The sequence below is a fragment of the Cucumis sativus genome, chromosome 1 (genome assembly GCF_000004075.3).
Source record: "Cucumis sativus cultivar 9930 chromosome 1, Cucumber_9930_V3, whole genome shotgun sequence".
Taxonomy (NCBI): Eukaryota; Viridiplantae; Streptophyta; class Magnoliopsida; order Cucurbitales; family Cucurbitaceae; genus Cucumis; species Cucumis sativus.
This window is the reverse complement of record NC_026655.2, coordinates 8464151-8486123: the sequence shown is the minus strand read 5'-3', so window position 1 is coordinate 8486123 and position 21973 is coordinate 8464151. Positions and strand designations below refer to the sequence as shown.

At 31.8% G+C, this 21973-nt stretch overlaps 3 protein-coding genes across 5 annotated transcripts; 1 reads left to right on the top strand and 2 right to left on the bottom strand.

Annotated features, from left to right (window-relative positions):
* Positions 1-1451: 1451 nt before the first annotated feature.
* Positions 1452-10041, top strand: LOC101216586 (50S ribosomal protein L9, chloroplastic). 2 transcript variants are annotated; one of them, XR_969269.2, is made up of 7 exons: positions 1452-1789; positions 1934-2061; positions 3514-3559; positions 5562-5659; positions 5746-5793; positions 7794-7964; positions 9713-10041. XR_969269.2 is itself a non-coding variant. In XM_004147227.3 (6 exons), the coding sequence occupies exons 1-6, from the start codon at positions 1634-1636 to the stop codon at positions 7912-7914; spliced, it is 597 nt and encodes a 198-aa protein (XP_004147275.1). In that variant the 5' UTR covers positions 1452-1633; the 3' UTR covers positions 7915-8120. The 2 variants fall into 2 exon arrangements, 1 of the variants encoding a protein (XP_004147275.1); XM_004147227.3 differs by lacking the exon at positions 9713-10041 and having other exon boundaries at positions 7794-8120.
* Positions 10042-13874: 3833 nt separating this feature from the next.
* Positions 13875-16297, bottom strand: LOC101223209 (probable glucuronoxylan glucuronosyltransferase F8H). The gene is made up of 3 exons (XM_004147254.3): positions 15416-16297; positions 14734-14975; positions 13875-14611 (listed from the first exon to the last, which is right to left on the bottom strand). The coding sequence occupies exons 1-3, from the start codon at positions 16049-16051 to the stop codon at positions 14146-14148; spliced, it is 1344 nt and encodes a 447-aa protein (XP_004147302.1). The 5' UTR covers positions 16052-16297; the 3' UTR covers positions 13875-14145.
* A 2645-nt stretch (positions 16298-18942) lies between these two features.
* On the bottom strand, positions 18943-21267 carry LOC101216823 (DNA-directed RNA polymerases I and III subunit RPAC2). Of its 2 annotated transcripts, none has more exons than XM_011655364.2 (5): positions 21091-21267; positions 20896-20958; positions 20395-20497; positions 20026-20102; positions 18943-19294 (listed from the first exon to the last, which is right to left on the bottom strand). In XM_011655364.2, exons 3-5 carry the CDS (start codon positions 20493-20495, stop codon positions 19158-19160), a joined length of 315 nt encoding a protein of 104 aa, XP_011653666.1. In that variant the 5' UTR covers positions 20496-20497; positions 20896-20958; positions 21091-21267; the 3' UTR covers positions 18943-19157. The 2 variants fall into 2 exon arrangements, with proteins under 2 accessions (XP_011653666.1, XP_004147276.2); XM_004147228.3 differs by having other exon boundaries at positions 21026-21266.
* Between the last annotated feature and the right edge of the window lie 706 nt (positions 21268-21973).

Sequence of the window (21973 nt, the reverse complement as noted above, 5' to 3'; positions counted from 1 at the left end):
TAACCAGGTAACCATCTCTTTTAAAGAAAAGTAATAATAATGATTAAAAGAGTAATAATAATGATGAGGGATACTATATATATACTTTTACTAAACTATAAAGCTTAGGTCAATAAATTTTTTAGATCCGCCACTAATTACAAATATTTATCATTCATAGATCATAAGAGTCTATCGCTAATATTTATTTATATTTACAAATTTTAAATAATATTGTTGGATACTTAGGTATTGTTCTTAGAATTGGTCTCCCTTGTAATTATTTATTACTTCAAATATGTGATGGAATAAAATTGAGAAGCTCAATCCAATTAGATGTAACACAAATAGTAACAATAATGATCTCACCTCTCTCCCACTCTCTTACCTCTTCTTGAGGAAACCCACAAATCCAAAGGTCCCTCGCTCTTGCTCCTAAGCCACTTTCTAGTAATCAAACATATATATGAGCGGTAGAAAATTTGATCGGCCAAATTAAAGAAAAGCCTATTTTGTAGGGAAAATCCACATATGTAACGTTCCAATCATATCTCAAATCCATTTTGAGGCAACCCCCATGACCTCTCTAGTAAACCTACAATTGACAATCACTAGAAAACAATAAAGAGAGAAGAAAATTGAAAACAGGAAGAGAACAAAAAGATTAAGGATATTTTAGTAATGTTGATCGGTGATGATGTAAAGGAACGACCAAAAATTTGACAAAAACCATCTTAAGTGTTATAGGAGCTTTTAATAGAAAATTCATATTGATGGCTTACACTAAGAAACTCAATCGAGCAATGAGTACTTCTTTTTAAAACCAACAGTGTGTGGTCTTCTACTTACGTTACGTTATGTTATCATCGTAAAATTAACATTTTAACCTTAAATGCATATTTTCTTCTCTTTTCTTCTTTTTGCAACTTTGCTCTTTTTTCTTTCTTCTCCTCCTTCCATTCATGTTTCTAAAGATTTTTTCTTTGCATTTTTTTAAAAAAGAATCCTTCCATTTTATTTACTCATTTTCTTTTGTGTTTTTTTAATAGGTTCTTCTTTCCTTTTTTGCATTTTCTTTTCACAAATCTTTTCATGGGTTCTTTAACTTTAAAAGATTGAATGATAAATATATATATAACATAAATAAAATGTAGAGCATCAAGTATTGAGCATCGAATAGCGAGTAGCTAGCATTTAGTATCAATGATTGAGTATCTAGTATACACTATATGACATAGAACATATAATATAAAGTATAAAGTATAAAGCATAAAACATCAAGTATCGAGCATAGAGTAACGTTCTCAATTGCAAGTGTGTAGATGGTTTTAAGAGATAAATTAGTAAATTCACAAAATGTTGAGGCAAACGAGATGCTACTTTTCATTCACTTTTCGAAAATGAGACATTTTTGATTTAGAGATGATTTGCACAAATCATCAAACTTGTATAGAATTATTTAAGAATATAAAATCCATAAAACTAAAAACGAAATGGTTGCATGTAGAATGTCCAAATGTGCAATTTAACCAAATATTGTATGCATATGTGGATATGGTTACATGTACCCCTACAGATAAGATTGCAGCAAGGGCGATATAAAGAAGAAAGAACTTCAAAGTGGAAGGAGCTTTACAGTGTGTGAAAATTTGAAATGGCTTCTATCACAACCGCTCTGTCGTGGAGTTCTTCCCTTCTGGATATGGGTCTACCAAATGTAGCTGGAAACATCGAAGAAACTGCCAAGTTCTCATATGGAAGGACCGCCATGGTTGTTGTCGCCCAAAAGAAAGCTTCGAAGTCAAGAAAGGTAATGGCCCATAATGGGGTTTCTTCAAATTTCTCCCCAACGCCTTTTTTTTCTGTAGCTGCTTTCGTTTTTCTTTCTTTCTATCTGTTGGGTGTTAGTAGTTGCAATTGTAATTTGGTTCTGTGGTGTGTGGAATTGGGGCAGATAATTTTGAAGGAGGATGTTGCGGACCTGGGAAAGAAAGGGCAGCTTATTGATGTGAAGGCTGGGTATTACAGAAACTATCTGTTCCCCATGGGCAAGGCCCAGATTGTCACTCCAGTTTTGCTCAAGTAATGTCTTACAGAACCTATTTAATTTATAGATGTCATTTGTTTTTTTTTTTTTATCTATAATATTTCTGGTCTCAAAATTGTACTTTTGGAAATGATCCTACCGAATAAGGGATTTTAAAACGTTTCTATCAATTCTTAAATCTTGGTAATCAGGATGGAATTGTAAGTGTGACCAAATAGTTATTAGTAAGTTGCTGGGTCAGAGTGGTTATTTATTGGTTGTTATCAACTAAATTTGTGTAGCTGGTTAATGGAGTGAGTCTAACGAACTAATTTTCTGCTGTACATAGTCAATGAATGATAATGACAATGAGAGTTTGATGATAAGAAAGCGTGGAAGTTTCATGGTATCAGTCTTTGAGTGATAAGGTTCTGTTTGATATTTTCCTCTCTACTTGGTATTCAAACGAAATACAGGGGACTAGAGTTGGATTACATTGAAACAAAGAAGCAAATACAAACCACAGACAAATTGGAGGGTTGCTCTCTCCACAGTTTGAACTACTGTTCATACATAAAACACAAGACATCTAACCCTGGCCAAGACAAAGGTTTAAATACCAACATTCCCCTGCATACCACAATAGCTACCCAACGCCACCTCTTGTGTACTTGCTTAATGGGAGGTCTAGCAGTCCTCTCTCTATCTCTTTCCCTTTTACTTCCCTGTGATTTAAACCTTAAACAATGCGTGTCATGTCTACTATCTGAAAAATGATCCCTATTCAATTGGACTTTTGGGCAATTTCATCTGTGGAATTATATGATTATCTATGAATTAGGAGAGAACCCCCAAATCCATCTACCTCATTTTTCCTACCTACTTCATATGCTAGAGACCACAAAAAGAACTTCTAATTTTTAGGATGTTTGAACATCCAAATGATATCGACCAACGCAGCTTTCAAGAGGGTAGACTACTCTGTAAGATTTGTGAAGACAGACTTAGTGTGGAGGGACCATACAACCTTGTCTTTCCTGAAGTCCAACTTTACTGCATTGAGCATTTCAATTTATTAGATGGAAAGAACATTCTTATGAATTTCATTTTTGCTCAATATTGGAGAGCTGATATGCTATGCTTATGAACCAATTGTCTTATTTGAGGTCCATATCTCATGCCTTTCTAGCCCAATCATTTGATAGAGGATGTTAGTAAAATAAATTTTTGGTGCTCAGTCACAGTGGTATCACTATTTGGTTAACTAACTTTGTTGAACTGGTTATTGGAATTCGATGTTCATTGGCACTGTGCTTTAAATATTTCATGTGAATGGCAATATCACTTGACCAAACTATGACAATTCAAACATAAAAGCATGATGATATCTATCAAAAAGTAAAAATACGTTAAACAGTAAAGGGTCGCCTGAAATTAAGTGTGGATCAGAACTGTTGTCTATATGTACATTGGTGGAATTTCTTGGGATTTATTTTTATTTTTCTCAGGGAAATGCGGATTGAAGAGGAAAGAATTGAGGCTGAGAAAAAGCGGGTAACAAATCCTTTTCTTTTATTTCTTTATCTTCCATGCATAATCTGTCCTTTCCATCTATTTCTTGACCATCATATTCTATCTTCAATAGGATTTTAGAACTATTTGAATCACTAATTACTCAATATAATTTAAATTCTTCACTATAAGCATCAACGACAAGGATTAGCTTTTACTCTTTGACATGATTTGGGCTCCTAGTTTGAAATACCTTTACATATTTTTATTGTACTTTGTTTTTTGGAAGTGAGACACTTCTATAACAATTTTGGAAAGAACTAAGAAGCATCGGTAAAGTGCTTACTCTGAAAATATTTTACAGATTTTACTACTATCTATAATTTCCAAATGATTGGATGCTCATTTATTGGAACTTTGCGAGTTCGTTGGATTCATTCTGTTCCCTATGCTACAAGTGTCACGCCCTGTTCCGCATACATCCCAAAACAAGAATGTATTACAGTAGGAGACATGATTTAATAAGGTTCCTTCAAACTCAGATTTTACCGCCTAGTACACTTAAGATCTTAACAGTAAAACTTAATCATTTGGCAATAAGAAACAGTATAACGCAGTAGAGATATAGCAAACAACTTCTTTTATTCACTTTAACCATTCAACAATCATAAATTACATCATTCCTTGATACAAAATATAATAACTTAAAACTTAAACATCTCGCCAAGCTTTCTCACCCAACCAAGCATTGTCCCTTCTTACCTGGCCTTTAATGCCTGGTCGCTTGGGGAGAGAGAACATAAAAACATAAGTCAAAAACTTAGTGAGGAAGCTTTTAAAAAAACCTTTGGGAAAAACATTTCATAATAAGATCATTATAGTCAAAACAGGTTCATCGCCTTGTTTCAGAATAACATTATTACAAAACACACATTAGTCTTTTATCCTTCTCGCTGAGAGCATAGTCATTCCCAACACCAAAACTCATCGCCTTGTGTTAAGACTACTTTGATGGCCTTTTCATCATCAGCATCCGGGAATCATCTGGCTCACTCCTCGTTGCTCAGGCTGCCTAACACAATACCCATCTTTTATGCATTGGCTGGCTTCACTCCACCATGCAGGTCTTTTCCAAATGGCTGCCTTGAACCCTTGTGTGCACATAAAAGTTTGCTCAATGCTAGACATAAGACTAATGGTTCGAAACACACTTTTACATTCATAAACAACATGAAACTCCTTTAACCATAAGCCTTCTTTAGAAATATTTATGTATAAAACATTATTATACATAAACATTATTATTATACATAGATCAACATGAAATTTAAAGAAAACTTTAAAGTACAAAACACATCTCAAAATCACTCTCTAAGACTTGGTTTCCTTTAGCCCAACGTCTAACTTCAGCTCTTCTTCTTGCCTAGTCACTTACTTGACAGTTCCACACTTTGGCAAAATCTCATAAAATCAACAGACTCTTTAATTTAGCCAGCTTTATTTATACTAATCCGAAACTAGATTAGTCACCTTTGAGCTTCTCCCAAAATGCCAGCTTCTACTTATAACTTTACACGTGTAAGTTTAATATTTTGCTTAACTATGCTTAACCCTTAATCTTACACGTAAACCCATGTCAAATCAGAAATGACATCTTCTCGCCTGGCTTCTCTCACGTGGTCTTTCAAAATACCTAACATCTTCTCATCTCACCTCATCCTAACATCGACTTCAAAACTCAAGCTTCTTCTCGAAACGCCTATTCCATACTTTATCAATACTTTGACCCTTCTATTCCAAACACGGGTCTCACAACAAGGGACATTTTTTATATGCATTCTTTCATCTTTTCCTGAACACCAGCAAATCTTAGACTGCATACTTTCATTCTGTAGATAAGATAACATATTATTGTCACTAAATTTCTAAACTGGACTTGGTCATATGCAGAGTAGTTAATTGAATATGGCAACAAATATTTTGTTTTCTTGACTATCACTACCTTTTCTATGGGGATTTATTCAAATGAGAATTAACTTATCAGGTAATAGAGGAGGCACAGCAACTCGCTCTGATTTTTCAAACTGTTGGAGCTTTCAAGGTGAAACGAAAAGGTGGAAAAGGAAAACAGATATTTGGAACGTGAGTTGAATTTTGGCAGTATTAAGATGAAATTTTCTATTTCTTTTCTTTTCATTAGGCCTACTCAATTGGACTTATTTTTGCAGTGTCACCGCACAGGATCTTGTTGATATTATCAAGGCACAACTTCAGAGGTACTTTATCTATTTACTTTTCTATTTGTATAGAAACCTATTTTAGTTGATGATAGTTCAGAACTTAGGGGAGGGGGTTTGTGGTCCATCAGACGTCAACTACTGGGGAGAGTTGGCCTTTCGAGGTATCTTACCAGACTTTATGAATGGGGAAATGGCATTGTCGAGTATATCAAAACCCCACAAAGATGGAAAGTTGCTTTGCTTATACTAAACTGAAAGCAGTTTGTTTCCGTGCTGGTGTTGTGTAAGATGTTGGGTGGTCGGTAAGTCTGAGTCAGAGTGCTGAACTAGAACAAAGTTATTGTAGCTACCAAGAGGAACCTCCATGAAGACAGTGGAAAATCCTTGAGACACTCCAGGTTTGGACCCAAGACTCCTACCCTATCAACCCTTTTCATCCAAATAGTACTCCTATAATACTCTTCCATGGACACAGTAAGGCTTCTTCCAAGTTGCAATACACAAGGGACAGATTGTTTTAGGTCCTTCACTTTGAAGTTGGAAAACTTGAATTTTCACAAACGCTGGAGAATTAACTTGGTCCCTACCTACAGAGAATGGGTGAGATTCAGAAATATCTCCTAAACTATTGGATGTTGGCTATTTTAAAGATGAGTAGCAATGGCTTCTAGGGCTTTTTAGACTATGCAGTTAATTCCTACCTCATTGAATGCTTGGAACTTGCCATCAAGTTATGAGAAAGTATCGTGGTTTCATTTCCAAAGAGGTTAAATAGATAGATAAGGACCAGGTCTTTATGGCCCAAGTAAGTTCCTTCTGGGGCTGCAGTTTGATGATTAAAAAAGAAGTTGCAACACAAGGCTGTTAAGAAGAAATGGATCATGGCATTATGCAGTTTTCGAAGGAAAATTTGGAAAGTCGAGTTCATTTGAGAAAATTTAGTAAAATAGGGTCATTTTTGTCTCTTTGCAAATGTATATTTCAAAGGCATACATTTGATTGAATACGTCTTGGATAAGTGTTCAAAGCCATGCATGTTTGTCCAAAATCTTGGACAAATGCTGAAAGAGATGCATTTGGTTTGGAATACATCTTAGAATGTCCAAAATCACGCGTGATCAGTGTGCTTGGCTATAAATATGTTAAACCTCTTAGTTGGGAGGTGGGGACTGGAGGCTAAAGAGGGAAAGTGCTCAAAACCCTAAAAAATTCAAAATATATATCATTGCTCCGGAGCGAGTTCCAAATTGGCTGGTTTCTAAAATTTTCTAAACTGAACCAAATTGAAAATTTCTCCAACCCAGCCGTGTTACTCGAGGGAACTTTATCTTACCCTCTAATTCTAGGCCGGCTAAATCACTTTGTCATGGCAATGACCTAACAAGTCCATGTAAACCTAAATCATATGAGTGAACTACTAGCTCCAAAGATGTCATCTCAATTCTCAGATGCACCCCTACACATGATACACTGCTACAACCCCAAGAAGGAGGAACACCCCACAACGTGGTGCTGAACATAGAGTTGAACATCCTAACCATCCAGTGAAAGAAGCTGGCACATTTTTTGTCTCTCCACGTGCAAAAGGGCTATGAAAACCCGAAAATGTAAGGGAGGTCGCCTGAGGATGGCAAGATAACAAGACAGGCCACAAAATGCAATCTCAAAGCTGACTTGAGTATTGGTTTAAGTATTTCAAGTAGTTTGAAATCAGGAGAACAAGGAAGGGCACTCAACTTTCTTTCCTAACTTCTATAATCTTCATTTCAATACAGATAACTATTATTTGGTTCTTCTCAAATTCCCTTCTAAGTTCTAACATGGCTAAAAAATGTTCCCAGTAACATCTTGAGCTCTGCTGGAAATGTGACAATCAAGCAACAGCCGTCTTGTGCTAGTCAAGCTTGATCTTTTACAAATTTTAAGCGTATACCTTTATGATTAAAGTTTAGAGAATGTTTTTGAGCTGCACCTCAAACTTCAATTTAATCCTTGAATGTTCTCCTCTGATACAAGTATAATACAATTATGTGCAGGGATATTGACAAACGGATTGTTGATCTTCCCGAGATCAGGGAAACAGGAGAATATGTTGCAGAGTTGAAGCTTCACCCTGAAGTTACTGCTCGAGTGAGAGTGAATGTCTTTGCCAACTGAAATTATTTCTAGATAACAAGTTCATGTAGCAGCAACACATTTTTCAAAAGGTAAATGATAACATCATTTTGAGTTCATTTTCATCAAATTCATCTAAACGTTTCAAATATGGTGATCTTTTTTTAAAGTGGACAACTTAGATTTTTTAACCATCTTCTAAGCATTGGATAATGATTCTACATGAAATATATTAGAAATTCAAAGTCGTTCAATCTTCAAAAACTCATCAAATCAATCCCATGATGAAACCCAACAATTACTTATTTAAGGGTTTAGTATAACAACCGTAGAGTGGGGGATTGAATTTTCGATCTCCATGTCAATACTATTGATCTAAATTTGTTTTCTCTTGCTCCTTCAAGTTAATGATGATACTTGTGTGAGCAGTCTACTTGTTCGTAAAAGAAAGGAAATTTGAGTAGAAAATCCAGCTGAAAGTTTTGTTTTTAAATATGATTGAATTTTAGTATTAATATTTGTATGCAATTGATTTTATTTGGTTACAGCTTAGGAGAAAAATGAAGTCTCTCTAATATGTTTTTCTTAATAAATCTGTATGTAGACATTGAGAAATTAAGTGCAACTAAATATAAGAAAATTAAATATGAGAATGAGCATACTCTAATTTACATAAAACATAACAACATATACTATCAACTTTGATTTTCTCACTATATTTATTGGTTTCCTAGTTTGGAACTCCATAGTATCTGCAACTAAAACCAAAGCCAAATTCAAACAAAAGGATTTGTTCGCTAAGATGATATAATTAAATTCACATTTATTGGTTCTCTAGCTTTGAATTTCATAGTATTTGTAACTAAAACCAAAGCAAAACATAAAAGACTTGCTTAGTTGGATGATATAATTAAAATTGTATTCACCTATTAATTTAAGCTTTAGAGTCAATCGGTGATTTAATATGATATTATAGTAGGTGGTCTATGGATGTTTTGTCTTCAAAAATTTTAAACGATTTTTTTTCCTTTTTTAACTAACATTCATTTCCACTTGTTGAATTTTCTTCTTATTTTAAAGTCCACAAGTGGAGCAATGTTAAAAAGTTCTTTAGACCCTTCTATCGATTCTTTTTTAAAGAACTTTAAGCCAAGTATTTCAACATTTCTAATATGCCTTTTCAAAATATTATAAAAATGTTTTCAATACAAGTTAATTTTCTTTTATATTTAAATTGACCTCAATTTAAATTTTATAAGTGATAGTGATATTAATCTATCAATAATAGACCTTAGACAATTATTTTTATTCTATTCATGACAAACTTTGTATCATGTTAATAATTGAAATGTCATGTAGACATCAACGATAGATCATTGATAGACTTTTATTCTTGATATGGTAATTTTTATATACCTTCTGTTGTATGACTTTCCATATCAACGAGAGTTCAAGTCCTTAACTAATAAGTTGATATTTATTTGAAAGTATAATAGAAGAATATCTTTCTTTCGATAATATAGAATACTATATATATGAATATAGTCTACCGATGTAATAACAAATTAACATCAGTATGCCAAAATTTCAGACATTTAGTTTGATGAGTGTGCTGATAGCAAGTTATGTGTGTTCTAATATTCAAATTATAAATGCCATTAAAGAGTTTCTAAAGTCTGACACTTTGTTGTTTGTATTCAAGAGATTGGAAATTTGTATCTAATATATGTAATTATTTAGTTGTGATTTGTTAACAATTATTTAAAAAAAGAAATGAAATGATTGAAGAAAGGATGATTAGAGGCGGCAACTGATTTGATCACTGTCTTCTGATGTGTAGTGTGTATGAAGATGGGATGGATGGGTAGCGGACAAATAATGGGTCAATTTTATGATGGCTATCGGATAGGCGATGGGATGATGGGGTGCCGGACAAGTCTGTCATCTTTCTTTCCACTTCCACTAAACCAATAATTAATTGCCTAAATACTTGTCATTAAACAACCTAATTTCGTTCCTTACCAGACCACTTTATCATATTTCTAGTTTTTGTGTTATATATTTATATGAGTATCTATTCATTACGATCATATCATTTTTTCTTTTACTGCTCATTTAGCAACATTATTTGAGGGACATTTTCATCGAGAAAGATGCTTTTTTGCTGCTTCTTTCGTTACAATACAAGATTTGAATTTTTCATTGTTAGAGTGTAAGTAAGAGATTGAGATTTGACGTAAGGTCTGGAGAGTGTAATCGTATGTGTGTTCATGAAACTATCTTGCATTCTTCGAAGTGGTTAGTCAATTAGTTGTTATATGTAACAAATCAAATGTAACAACTTATATGTCGTCAAAATCATAGTGTTAGAATAATCATGTCAGTTAATGCAATTGAATGAGAAAGTGATCAAACTAATTATCTAATGAAAATATATTTCTTGTAACATCTTGAGTTTAAGAGGGAGATGTGAATGAACCAATATTACATTTGAATAAGAGAGATCATGAAAATATAAAAGTAATGTTAAGACTTAAAAAAAATATACTACCTATATTAACAAGATGCACCTTTCTTTTCGATGACTCAATCTTAGGAGAACTTTTTAGTGTGTCATTATTTATTATATGTTTGTGTAGCGTGCTTAGCTCAGAGTAATTTTATGTTGGATGATCTCTTGGTAATTTTTCAAGGATGCATGTTAGTGAGGATAAAACATGCTGAAATGATTCATGTTGATTTGTAAGAGAGGCTTTTACTCTCATAAACATTTGAGACAAGTAAGAATGATGTTGTTAGATCGCAGGGGAATGAACATTTTAACGTGACACCATGTTGCATAAATGATATAATTAAATTATATCCAAAGACTAAACTATATCAAATATACTCAACCATGCTACACAAACAAATGTTAGATTGAAATAATAGAAGAAAAAAAATGTTGTAAAAACGAGACACAATCGAAATATGGAAAATATATAATAAATACTAATAAAAATAAGAAATTAGAAATTGTCCAAAAATTCCACCAAACATCCAATTTCTTTGTAATTTAACCCACATGTATCTCTAACAAAACCCATTAAATGCCACTAAGGGTATGTTCGATAACATTTTTGTTTACTCTTTCTTGTTTCTTGTTTCATATTTCTTATTCATTGTTTCTTTTTTTAGAACAAGAAACAAGACTATGTTTGATAACCACCCTCGTCTTCTGTTTATTTTTAAAGAAATAGAAACATAAACTTATTTTACAATCATTTCTCGTTCTTTTTTTGTGTTCTTTTTTCTAACATTTTTGCGTATTTTTTTTATTTCAAATATAATTTAATTAGATCAATAATAAAAAAATATATAATTTCATTAAAATATGAAAAAAAAATATAAAACATTAACATTATCAAGTACACAAAAAATTCGTTATAAAATTAATAACTATAATACAATAATTTTTTATTAATCATATTTGGTTAAAATTGGATTTGAAATATTGTTTGAATTAATTCATTTCTCTAATTCAAATTAATTATATTATTATGTATAAAATATTAAAGATAAACTAGATGATTATTTAGTAAAATTATATAAGGTAAAATTCTTACTAATTTCGATTATACTATCAATTTAAATTTAAAATGACATATAAGCATGTATATTGAAAAGTTTGAAATTAAAATTATAGAAAATATTTAAATAATACATATTCATAATTTAAATTTAGAAGTTAAAAATAATATATAAATATAAATGTCGATCAAACTAAAATTTAAAATTAAATTAAACATATAAACATAAAATATAAAATAGATATAGCTAAATAGAAAAGAAAATTTAAAATTAGATCTACAATTTGTAACTCAAATAATACATTAACCTAAAATATTGAAAATTCAAAATTCAAAATAAAGTTTTAACATATAATTATAAAAAAAAACTAAGAGTAGAACAAAATATAAACAAATTAAAAAATATTAAACATATATATGAAAAAATTAATAAAGCAATGAAAGAGATAAACTAAGAAATATTAAATAGAAATAAAAAGGTCATTAAAATTGGAATTTGAACTCAACATGTTTAGGCCAAAATTAAGTATAAGTATGTCTCCCCCACCAATCAACCAACTAAAGATTGTAAAATAAAAAAGAAATAAAATCAAGAAAAATGGAAACATAATTGGAATAAACTATTTTCAATAGCTTCTCTGGTTTTGTCCAATTTTCATAAACGATTCTAAATTTGAGGAACAACAAACGAAAATGATTATCAAAACACATGGATGTAGTGGTACGTATCTAGAAATCATATGTGGAAGGACACGATTTGAATGTTTATGTATATGGAGTTGTTTATGTTTGAACGTCATTTATATTTTATTGGTAGACGTTGAGAATGTAGAGATTGGTTGTCAAAGAAAGAGGAGAGATTTGTCGGGTAGTTCTCCACCCACAGGCATAAGACATAAGGGGTAGGACACTGTTGCCCTATTTTTTAAATGCCTTTTCTTCTTCTTCACAAACATTTCTGCTTTATTCTTTTTTTTTTCCTTTCTAAATTGCATTTTCTTCTTTTAAAATAACCAATATACAATTATTGTTCTATTTTACAAAATTTTAATATAATAATTGCTAACAAAAAATAAAATTTATATGACATCTCCCTTCATTCATATATTAAACTACTAAATCTAAATGTTGAATGAAAATCTCTTTTTTTAAAAAAATGATAATAAGTAGAAAAAAAATTGTTGTCACTTTCGTGTATTTATGTACTTTGAGTCGTAAAACTTTATTGACTTTATCAAGTTGTGTTATTATTATTTTTTAAAATAAATAATGGAATTTAACAACTTTCGTCAAAATTTTAAAAACCAACTAGACCAATCCAACAAAATTTCTTTACTTGGTTTAATCATTATTCAATTCCATTAAATATAAATCAGAAAATGTTTTAGTTGAAATTGGAACGTGGTAGATTTGTGGATGGTATGTTGTATTCTACTTAAGGTATACAATTATGAATGAATTTTAGCACTTTCAAAACTACATTTTTGGTGAATATAAAAGATGTAATTCGTCACATAGATTTTGAACAAAAGTGGTTTTAACAGTTTTAAAATCACTCCCAAACATGTACTAATACACGCCTTTGAGTGTCAATCACAAACATAGTTTATTAGAAAATTTTGGTAAAAATATATGAAAGGCAACCAAATTTGACTTAAATTAAATGTCACAATCCAACTAGAGAGAATGTGACACTAAAATTGCACCATCTTTTTGGATGGATAATGTTAAAGAATGTAGCACGGTTCACATCAACTATGTGCCTCATCATTAATAAATTGATACAAGTATAATAATTAAGCCCAAAATATTAGTATATATAATAAAATGTAAAATATTTTGTACATATGACAAATTTTATATCAATTTTTGAAGTATATCAATATGAGGTATAACATTAGCGTTTTCTCCTCTACCATCTCAACTTTTGAAACTCATTTGATATATATGAGTTTTATTATAATCTACCCTCCCTGCAATTGGAATTTTTATTTATGGGATATGGACATTAAAAATATAACCTAATGATCAATAAGTTAATATCAATTACTCATCACAGCTAGTTTTAATTAAATAATTATATTATTCACACACGCTATAAAATTTCAACTAGTACATATTTTATAATCTTAACTATTTAATTAATATTATCCTTAAAATCTTTATTTACACAAACCCCTTGTCTTAAAGAAAAAATATCAATATTAATTGAACTAAACTTTTATAGCTAAGTAATTAAATAATTAATTAATACAACAATATATTAAATAGTTCAAACTTTAACTAATGTCTAACGTAACTAAATTTAAAATTATTAGTGGTTTTAAATTAATTATTTTACGTATCTTAATTAGAGCATTAACTATTCTTTTGAAAGTCTTTGATTTTAGACTTTTATTATTATTATTTTTTTTTTACTTTTAATTCTATGAATTTAGACTTTAACAAATTTAAACACTTACATTTATAAAATTGTGGTTTTTCTTCTCTTTTCTGTAGGGGTTGGATGTCACTATCCCATTTTAAGTTTAAACTAACTATTTCCCTAAAGTTACAAACCGATCGATTTCTAACCATCACCTCTTTACCATTGGCCACGTGTCTCCTCTTCAAATCAAAACCCACCACGCGTCCCCGGTGAAACCAAAACACATTTTTATATATTCAACGAATGAATGCTTCTTGCATCCTACGTGTCTTCGTTTTATTGGTTCAGAACCCTAAGACTCCTAAACGATCGGTCCAACTTCTCCGCCAGGGCACTTAGAACTTGCCACGTGGCGTCTTGTGGTTGGGTTGGGTTATGGAACAGAAGGGCCCGCCGGTTTTTAGGGTCCCACAGGTTTTTTTGAATGGCGGTGAGATTGGTCGCCGCCACGCGTTCGAGAATTTTCCTCAATTTTCCGACGTCTTTCTCCGCCACTGTCAACGATATTCCCGGCCAGTCCACGGCGGAAGGAAACGGCAAGCGGATACCGTCGGCTATGATGACCGGGACGCAACCAAGTGCAACTGATTCAACCAACCTCGGACTCCACGGGGCCCACCCCAAAGGACATAAGCAAAAAACAGAACGGGCAATCTCTGACCGGTAACCGGCAAATCGATGCCTTCTGAGGTAAAACCGCCGGTCACGGTGGAATTTCTTCCAAATCGTCGTCCGAACACGCCTGAAGAAAGTCAAAGCCACCACCCAAATTAAAAATCCATTTCAAAATACACACAAAATAAGGATAAATATATAATAAATAAAGACAATCTTTGTTTTTTCTTTAAAAAAACATTTCCTTACTTGCCGTAGAATCGGCCACCGACGTTTTTGGGATTGACCTCCATTTTTCCCCGGAAAAATGCGAATATGTCTCTCCGGCGGCCGTCAACGACGGCGGGTTCCATGAATTCCGGCGAAATATAAGGTGGTATTAAAATATTCTCAACATCTTGACATGGGTGCTTATATTTGACTCCAAAAGTCTGTAAAATGATTGAGTTCTTCAAGAATTCCGGTATTCCGTTTGCTATTGCCATATCTTCCTTCAATATTTTCAAACATAAACAAACACAAAAGTTAAATCAACTTCCCAATTATTATATCCATAATCTTTCAATTACTTAAATCAATTTTTTTCAAAGAAAATTCATTTGAACATTAATTAAAAGCCATATTACCTATAAACTAAATTAAAGTAAATAATACGCACTATACTATTCCGTAATTGGGTTTTGAGGACACCCTAATCACATAGCAGATGAAATTGAAAATATTTTTTTCACGTTAAATCATGGATGATGTTCAATTATTATTAGGTAAATCATCTGATTGAGATCAATATAAATTAATTTGAAAGGAAATAACATTTTCATGTGTGGACACACCACTTCTTAGACCACTATTTTGATGTTTGTATTAAATTTCCTCAAATCAGATAAAGATAAATTTAATATTATTTCAGCCAATTGTAATTCTTTCTTACCAAGGAATGGAAACAAGCGCCATAGTCATGAGAGGCAACGAAGACGTGGTCAAAGCCACGGCTACGGTTCCAAAACGGGAATTGACCGGAGATGACGTCGACCGCAGAGGCCAAAAGAGAAGGAGCGTGAGCAATAGCCGGAAAGCCATTAAAGGAGCTAAAATTACAAGAAACATAAACAGGAACAAAGAAGAAATCAGCTTCAGAAGGGTCCAAAGTCCTTACATGGCTCGTCAAAAGAGCCTTATGAATGGCCACCTCAGAAGCAAACAAATGACCACCGCACCGGGCGTCAGAAAGCCAATTGGCGTTGAATTCGGGCGGCAAGTCGTAGACGAAAACTTTCAAGTCGTTGGTATTGCCATAATAATCAAAAGTGGATTCAACAAGAGCTTTTGAAGGAAAGGGTTTGGAATTGGAGAGATGATGAATTAAATTTGGATGATTTGGGCTATTATTATGGGTTAGGAGAAAAGAAGTGAAGACATAGAAGGAAAAACAAGTAGAAAGAAGAAGGTATTTGGAAGATTTGAAGCAAATTAGTGTATTCTTTCTATGATTGATGATATTGAAATTCAAGAACCTTTTTTTCTTGGAGGTTCTTGAAATCTCCACCATCTTAGGAAGAACAATCATGTTATATGATACTCATTTTTTGGGTGGATAAGCCATATAAGATAGAAAGTATGGATTTTGTTTATTTGGTGGGTGATGCTTAGAGGGGAAGAAAGAGAAAATGTGTGTGTTGGATTTGGAGTTAGCCAAAGATTAAGCAATGGCCAAAAAAAGAACACTTTTATTTTATCAAAATATTTGATGGGTTATCTTTGTAATTCATAATTGGAGTTTGGTTGAATTTGCCAAACTATTGAAGGGAAGAGCGAGAGAGAGAGAGATGATAGGGGAGAAGATAAATGACTTAGGGAGTTGGGATTATTATCTTGTGATTTGGATTTGACTATTATTTGAAAAGACTAAATTGCCCTTTAAAGTGTTTTTAGCATAAATGAATACACGAATATATATGTGTTTGTGTGTGTGATTGTGAGGGAAAATACATTTTTTCTATCTCTATTTTTAGGTATAGTTTTTATTTAGTGGTTAGGTTTTAAAAGGTAATACGTTTAGTTCTAAATTTATGAGTTTGTATTCAATTTATTCACATGATTCTCAAAACGCTTTTACTCTATGTTTCACAATTTATGTTTTTAACTTTAATTTTTATTAAACATCACTCACTTTGATTTGTTGCATATTAATTACTTTAAAATAATTAGGAATAAAACAATTTAAAACAAAAAAAATTAATACTGATAAAAAAAGAGTGAAACTTAATTAATTATATTTTATTTTAAATTAATTAGTAAACAATTATCACTCCATATGGAAGCAAGTGGTTAGTAAGAAAATTAGGTTAAAAGTAGAATTTTGAAACCCTAGAGAGCAAAAACGTTTTTTCCCCTATATTTCAATTTCCAAGTTTAGTCTCAACTTTCTAATACAGTTAGTTTATGATTTACCATTAAATGAGTTAATTAAAGTATAAAATTCATGTTATTTAGTATTGAGATACATGGATACTTAGGCCAAACAAAGAGTACACCCTCAATTCGACTTTCCAACTCCTTAGGCAAAAACATTGATTTAAACATACATATAAAAAAAAGATAATTGTAATCTGGATAGTAATTTTGGAGATAATCATTATGCATACCAAAAAAGATTACAAATATAACAAAATTTATATGTGAAACCTTCTATCGTTGATCAATTTTCAGAGTCCATCAATTATAGAAGTCTATTGATTTTTCAAAAATGTTGTATAAATACTTTAAATTTAGTTGCAAATTGTCCTTAAAAAATGTCAATAAATTTTTGGACTTGTAATTGTGTGCGTCACAAGTTTGATGTCTAATAAATTTTATAATTTGAGACCCCTAAAATAAATAATGATGAAAGTATTGTTTGATAATTCACCTAATTATAGGATTATCAATGATAATAAGAAGAACAATTATTGTTATTATTTGGAATAATGTATAGGATTATCAAATATTGAATGTTATGTTGTATTAATATGAAAATGTTTGGAAAAGATATGATTAGGAAATGAAATGGACATCGGAATACCAAACCTAAAATTAGGTGAAACGTAGTAGTTTTGTCCATATTAATTAAGGAGTTAATACCCACAACTTTACTAAAAAAATATTTAGATATACATAACCAAACCACTAAAAACAGATTAAAGGTAAGCTCCTTAATTATTAATTTCTTCTAAGTTAGACTTTATCCTTTTCCCAAAACCATATTGGTCAGTCCGATAATTTTCTACTTTACACACTTAATTCACTTAAGTCCACACATGAGATCTACTAAAATTAAAACAAGGTCTACAAAAATATATATGAAGAAAAATATGTGTGGTATATCTTTATAGAGTATGGTAATTAACTTTATAATACTAAGAAAATAGGCCATGTTCTTCTCTTTCTAATTAATACTCTATATTAAGAATATATAAATTAAAAAGAAGATAAAATAATTACATAAATTGTTATGATGTGAGTATCCAATTATTAATAGGGTAGGAAAGAGAGTAAGATGAACTTCCAATAAATATATATATATATATTTTTGGAATATAAGATTGAGAAAATGAAATGAAGATTCTAACATTTTAAATTTAGGAACCAATTGGTTAACCTCTAATATCAAATTCTAAAACTTCAATCAATTCGACACAATCCAAGAAAAATTGTTAGATTTTTGGATTATCCTTTGATCGAAGGTAAGAGATAAGGAGAACTAGCTAGTTCGTTACTTCAAGTTTAAACACTCCACAAGCAAGGTGATCAAACTTTACTTGAAGGCATGCTAAATAGAGATATTTATTTAACCCATATGGAACCCATTCCAAACGGGAAATGGAGAGAGTGGAGATTATTTTTTTTCTTGTTTACATTTCGAGGGCGGGGCCGTGGAATAATTATGTGAAAGAAATTATTAAGATTGATTTTGAGAGGAGCAATCGGGATAAAAAAAACCTTTAGATTTGAATAAAATTGGATTTAGTAATTCCATTGATGAAGTAGATAATTTTGCATCAACATGGATCCATTAAATAAAATTAGAAAAATCTGAAAAGAGGTAGAAGACTATCAAACTAATTCGGTGAAGATGATACTTGACCAAGAACCAGTTTAACTGTATTATAATTTGGTCACTAAACTTGCTCTCCATCACATATGCACACTTAAAACAACGCACATGTATTCTTTTTTGGACATTAGAGAATTTTGGTTAGAAACCTTACAAGATGCTTCACTATTGGAGAATGAATATATTGTCATTAAGCTAATGTGTACATGTGTATCATCAATACTTTCTAACTCTTTCTAACGTACAAGTATCATTGGTTAGAAACCTTACAATCAACTAGCTTTTTTCTCTAAACTATTATACCAATCAATATTTCTATACATCTATATAAAATTTTGTCGTTTCTAAACGCAAACACAACTCAATTGGTAAAGACACTCTCGATTGCAATTCTGTCAAGCCTGAGGGAGAGCATCAGCCATCAGTTAAGATAACAGTAAAAGTAAGCAAAATTCAATGGAATGAATCTTTTCCAAAGCCAGTAACAAACCCATCTTAACGAACTATAAACTACAATAAGTATTGAACCAGAAAAGTAAATAAATAAATTACAAGACAAAGAAAAAGAAAGGTTCCCATTCTATTTGATATTAATGTCTCGCACAGGGTTGGTGAGTTTGACATCAAGCACAGCTTTGTCAAATGTGTTCCTCACATGTTGGCACACCACCATCAAGTTCTGACAAGCATCTTTCAAAACCTCTCTCGCAGGATCACCTACCATGTTCAATAAAAAATCCAGCTTAATTCAACCATAATTAACCTTTCTTTCAGTAATGCTAAATTGCTGATAGTCTTCTGTTTGCTATATTGCTCCTACCATATTTCCATGTGCTTTGTTTTCCCTAGTAATCAATAATGGAACTCCAACTATGGTTGCGCCTAAGTATTTCAAGTTTTAAATATGGTTTGCACACTTTGCAAGTATAATTAATCATGTATAGTCATGTGTAGTCATAGTTATTAACATTATTGTTGATTAGACAATAGTGGGTATGTCCTAATTGCCAAGTCGTAGAAAATTAACTCTTAGGTAGGTAGCCACCATGGATTGAACCCATGACGTCTTAATTAGCTATTGAGACTATATCTCCTTTTTAACCAGTACACCAATCCATGATGGTTAACTATTCAAATTTTAAATAGACAATTGAATCTTGTTAAAGTTATGAAACTAAATAGATACAACCTTTCATATGAATACTAAAACATATATTTATATGCTTATAAAAATAACGGGGTTGGTTCTAGCTAAGCAACAAGGTGATTTTACTGAAAGATTTTTCTTTAAAGAGGATCACACTTCCCATAGATCCATAAGCTATATATCTCATGGATGCATAGATTGGATGTGTATAAAGCATAAAAACAGAAAGACCAAATCTAACCATTAGAAAACATGTCCTAAATGGGAACCAATCGGCTCCACTTTTAAAGAGACAAATTACCTGTTGTCTGAACTCGAATATTAACTCGATTATCTGAAGGATGAGGGATGCTGTATCCACAGAATGTCACTCTTGGACTGCAAGATCATTGCAAGCCATTTAAAAGTATGTCTGAATATGATTTACTAAAGAATAAATAACAATAATCGAAACCAGCTAGATCCTAATTAACTTTTCAAGGACCTTTTTGATGATATGTTCACAAGAACCAAGAATCTGTTTAATTAGTTATGTCACGAATTAATAGAAATCAGTGATGAAATGGTTAGAAAAGATAAGTAGTCCAAGAACTGCAAATTCTTTGGCTTGTCCATGTCATGTTAACATTTCAAAATATTCACTCAAGAATAACTGAATAAGAGGTCATACTCTTGGTTCAAAGTGTATCTGAGAGTATTTGCAAGTGTATGATCTTCATCAGCCACAGAAAATGTTGATTTGGTCTCATCTGTGAAGGATCCATGTTCCATTGCTATTTAAAAAATAGAAAACCAAACAAAATACCATCTTGATTAGCAATGAAGGTAAATAAATTGAGAATATCAAAGAAAATAAACCAAAAATTTGATAACATAAAAAAAAAAAAGCCGAAATTCTACATAATCAACGGATCCAAGAAGTTAAAATCTTTTCTCCACCAACTTTATAGAATTGAAATATCAATCATGAGAAGTTAACAGATAAAATTAGACAGACTAGTTTCATGATTCTTCAATTATCCACCTCAAAAATCTCTCACCTTAAACCACAAATTAAGCATACCAAGAGTTATAGACTAATTTACACCATCTAAATCTAATCCAAAAGGGTGAAAAGTGTCCAAATAAAGGATCTTAAACAAGTTCAAAAGGAAATTTAGACCATTCTTACCCCCGCAGAAACTTATCCAAACGACTTGAAACTTTGCTGGTTGGCGTCCGAATACGTTCAATCCTACATGTTTGGAGCCGTTAAGAAGTGGGTAACTCAAATCTAATGTTGAAATAGAATGGGTAAGTACCGAAACTCCTTGAACTAGAGAAAACGGTGCTAAAAAAGCCAGAAGACGTTGGTGGCGTCACTCACAGTTGCTCCAAGCTATTGGCCAAGCAAACGTGTCGGGTGTAGTCCGCCACTGTGCTCTTGGGCGATACGGTGTCGTGGGCACCGTTCGTATGCGGTTCAAAGAAGCTCACCGAAGAGAGGGGCTGCGGCTGGGCTGTAGTGGAGCAGGAAGAGAGATTATAGCAAGGTTGTAATTAAAAATAAATCAAATTTAAGAACAATTATTTTAGGAGTTTTTTCACAAAAATTAGCAAACTATTTATAAACAAAATTTATTATAAATATTTTCTCCAATCTTCTAATCTTAACCATTATTTTAATTATAAATGTGTAATGTTTTTTTTCTTTTTTTGTTATTAAGTGTAAATAGATTTATTGTTATTGTTATTATTTACAAATTAGAATTTAGAAAGTTTTCTAATTTAGAACTATGATAATTAAAGAAATAATATACTAAGGCAAATTCATTTGTTCTTCTCTCTCGGGTGTGGTTCCTCTTTTCTCTCATCTGCCATCACTCCTCCTCTCTATCTTGCTTCCATTAACAACCGTCTCAACTTCTTCAACCTTCACACCCACACCCTTTTCACTTCAGCCACTCTATCTCCTTCTTTCTATAACTTTCCTTCTCAACCTTCAAACTTCTACCCATTCTCACTCTGTTTCAGCTTAATTAACGGTGTACCTCCATACCCTTTTGCTTTTTCTTCTTGCATTTGAAACCTACCCATGTAATCTCTGCCCTTGAACTCATTTTGTTGCTTTTTTTAATTCTATTTCTGTTCTCTTCAATTCTCTGCTTGATTGGATTAGCTTCTCTAATGGTCTACTTCTACCTCTAACTTTGCTTTCACAAAATATTTGTGATTAAACCATAGAGAATAAAAATAGGTGAGTATTCTTA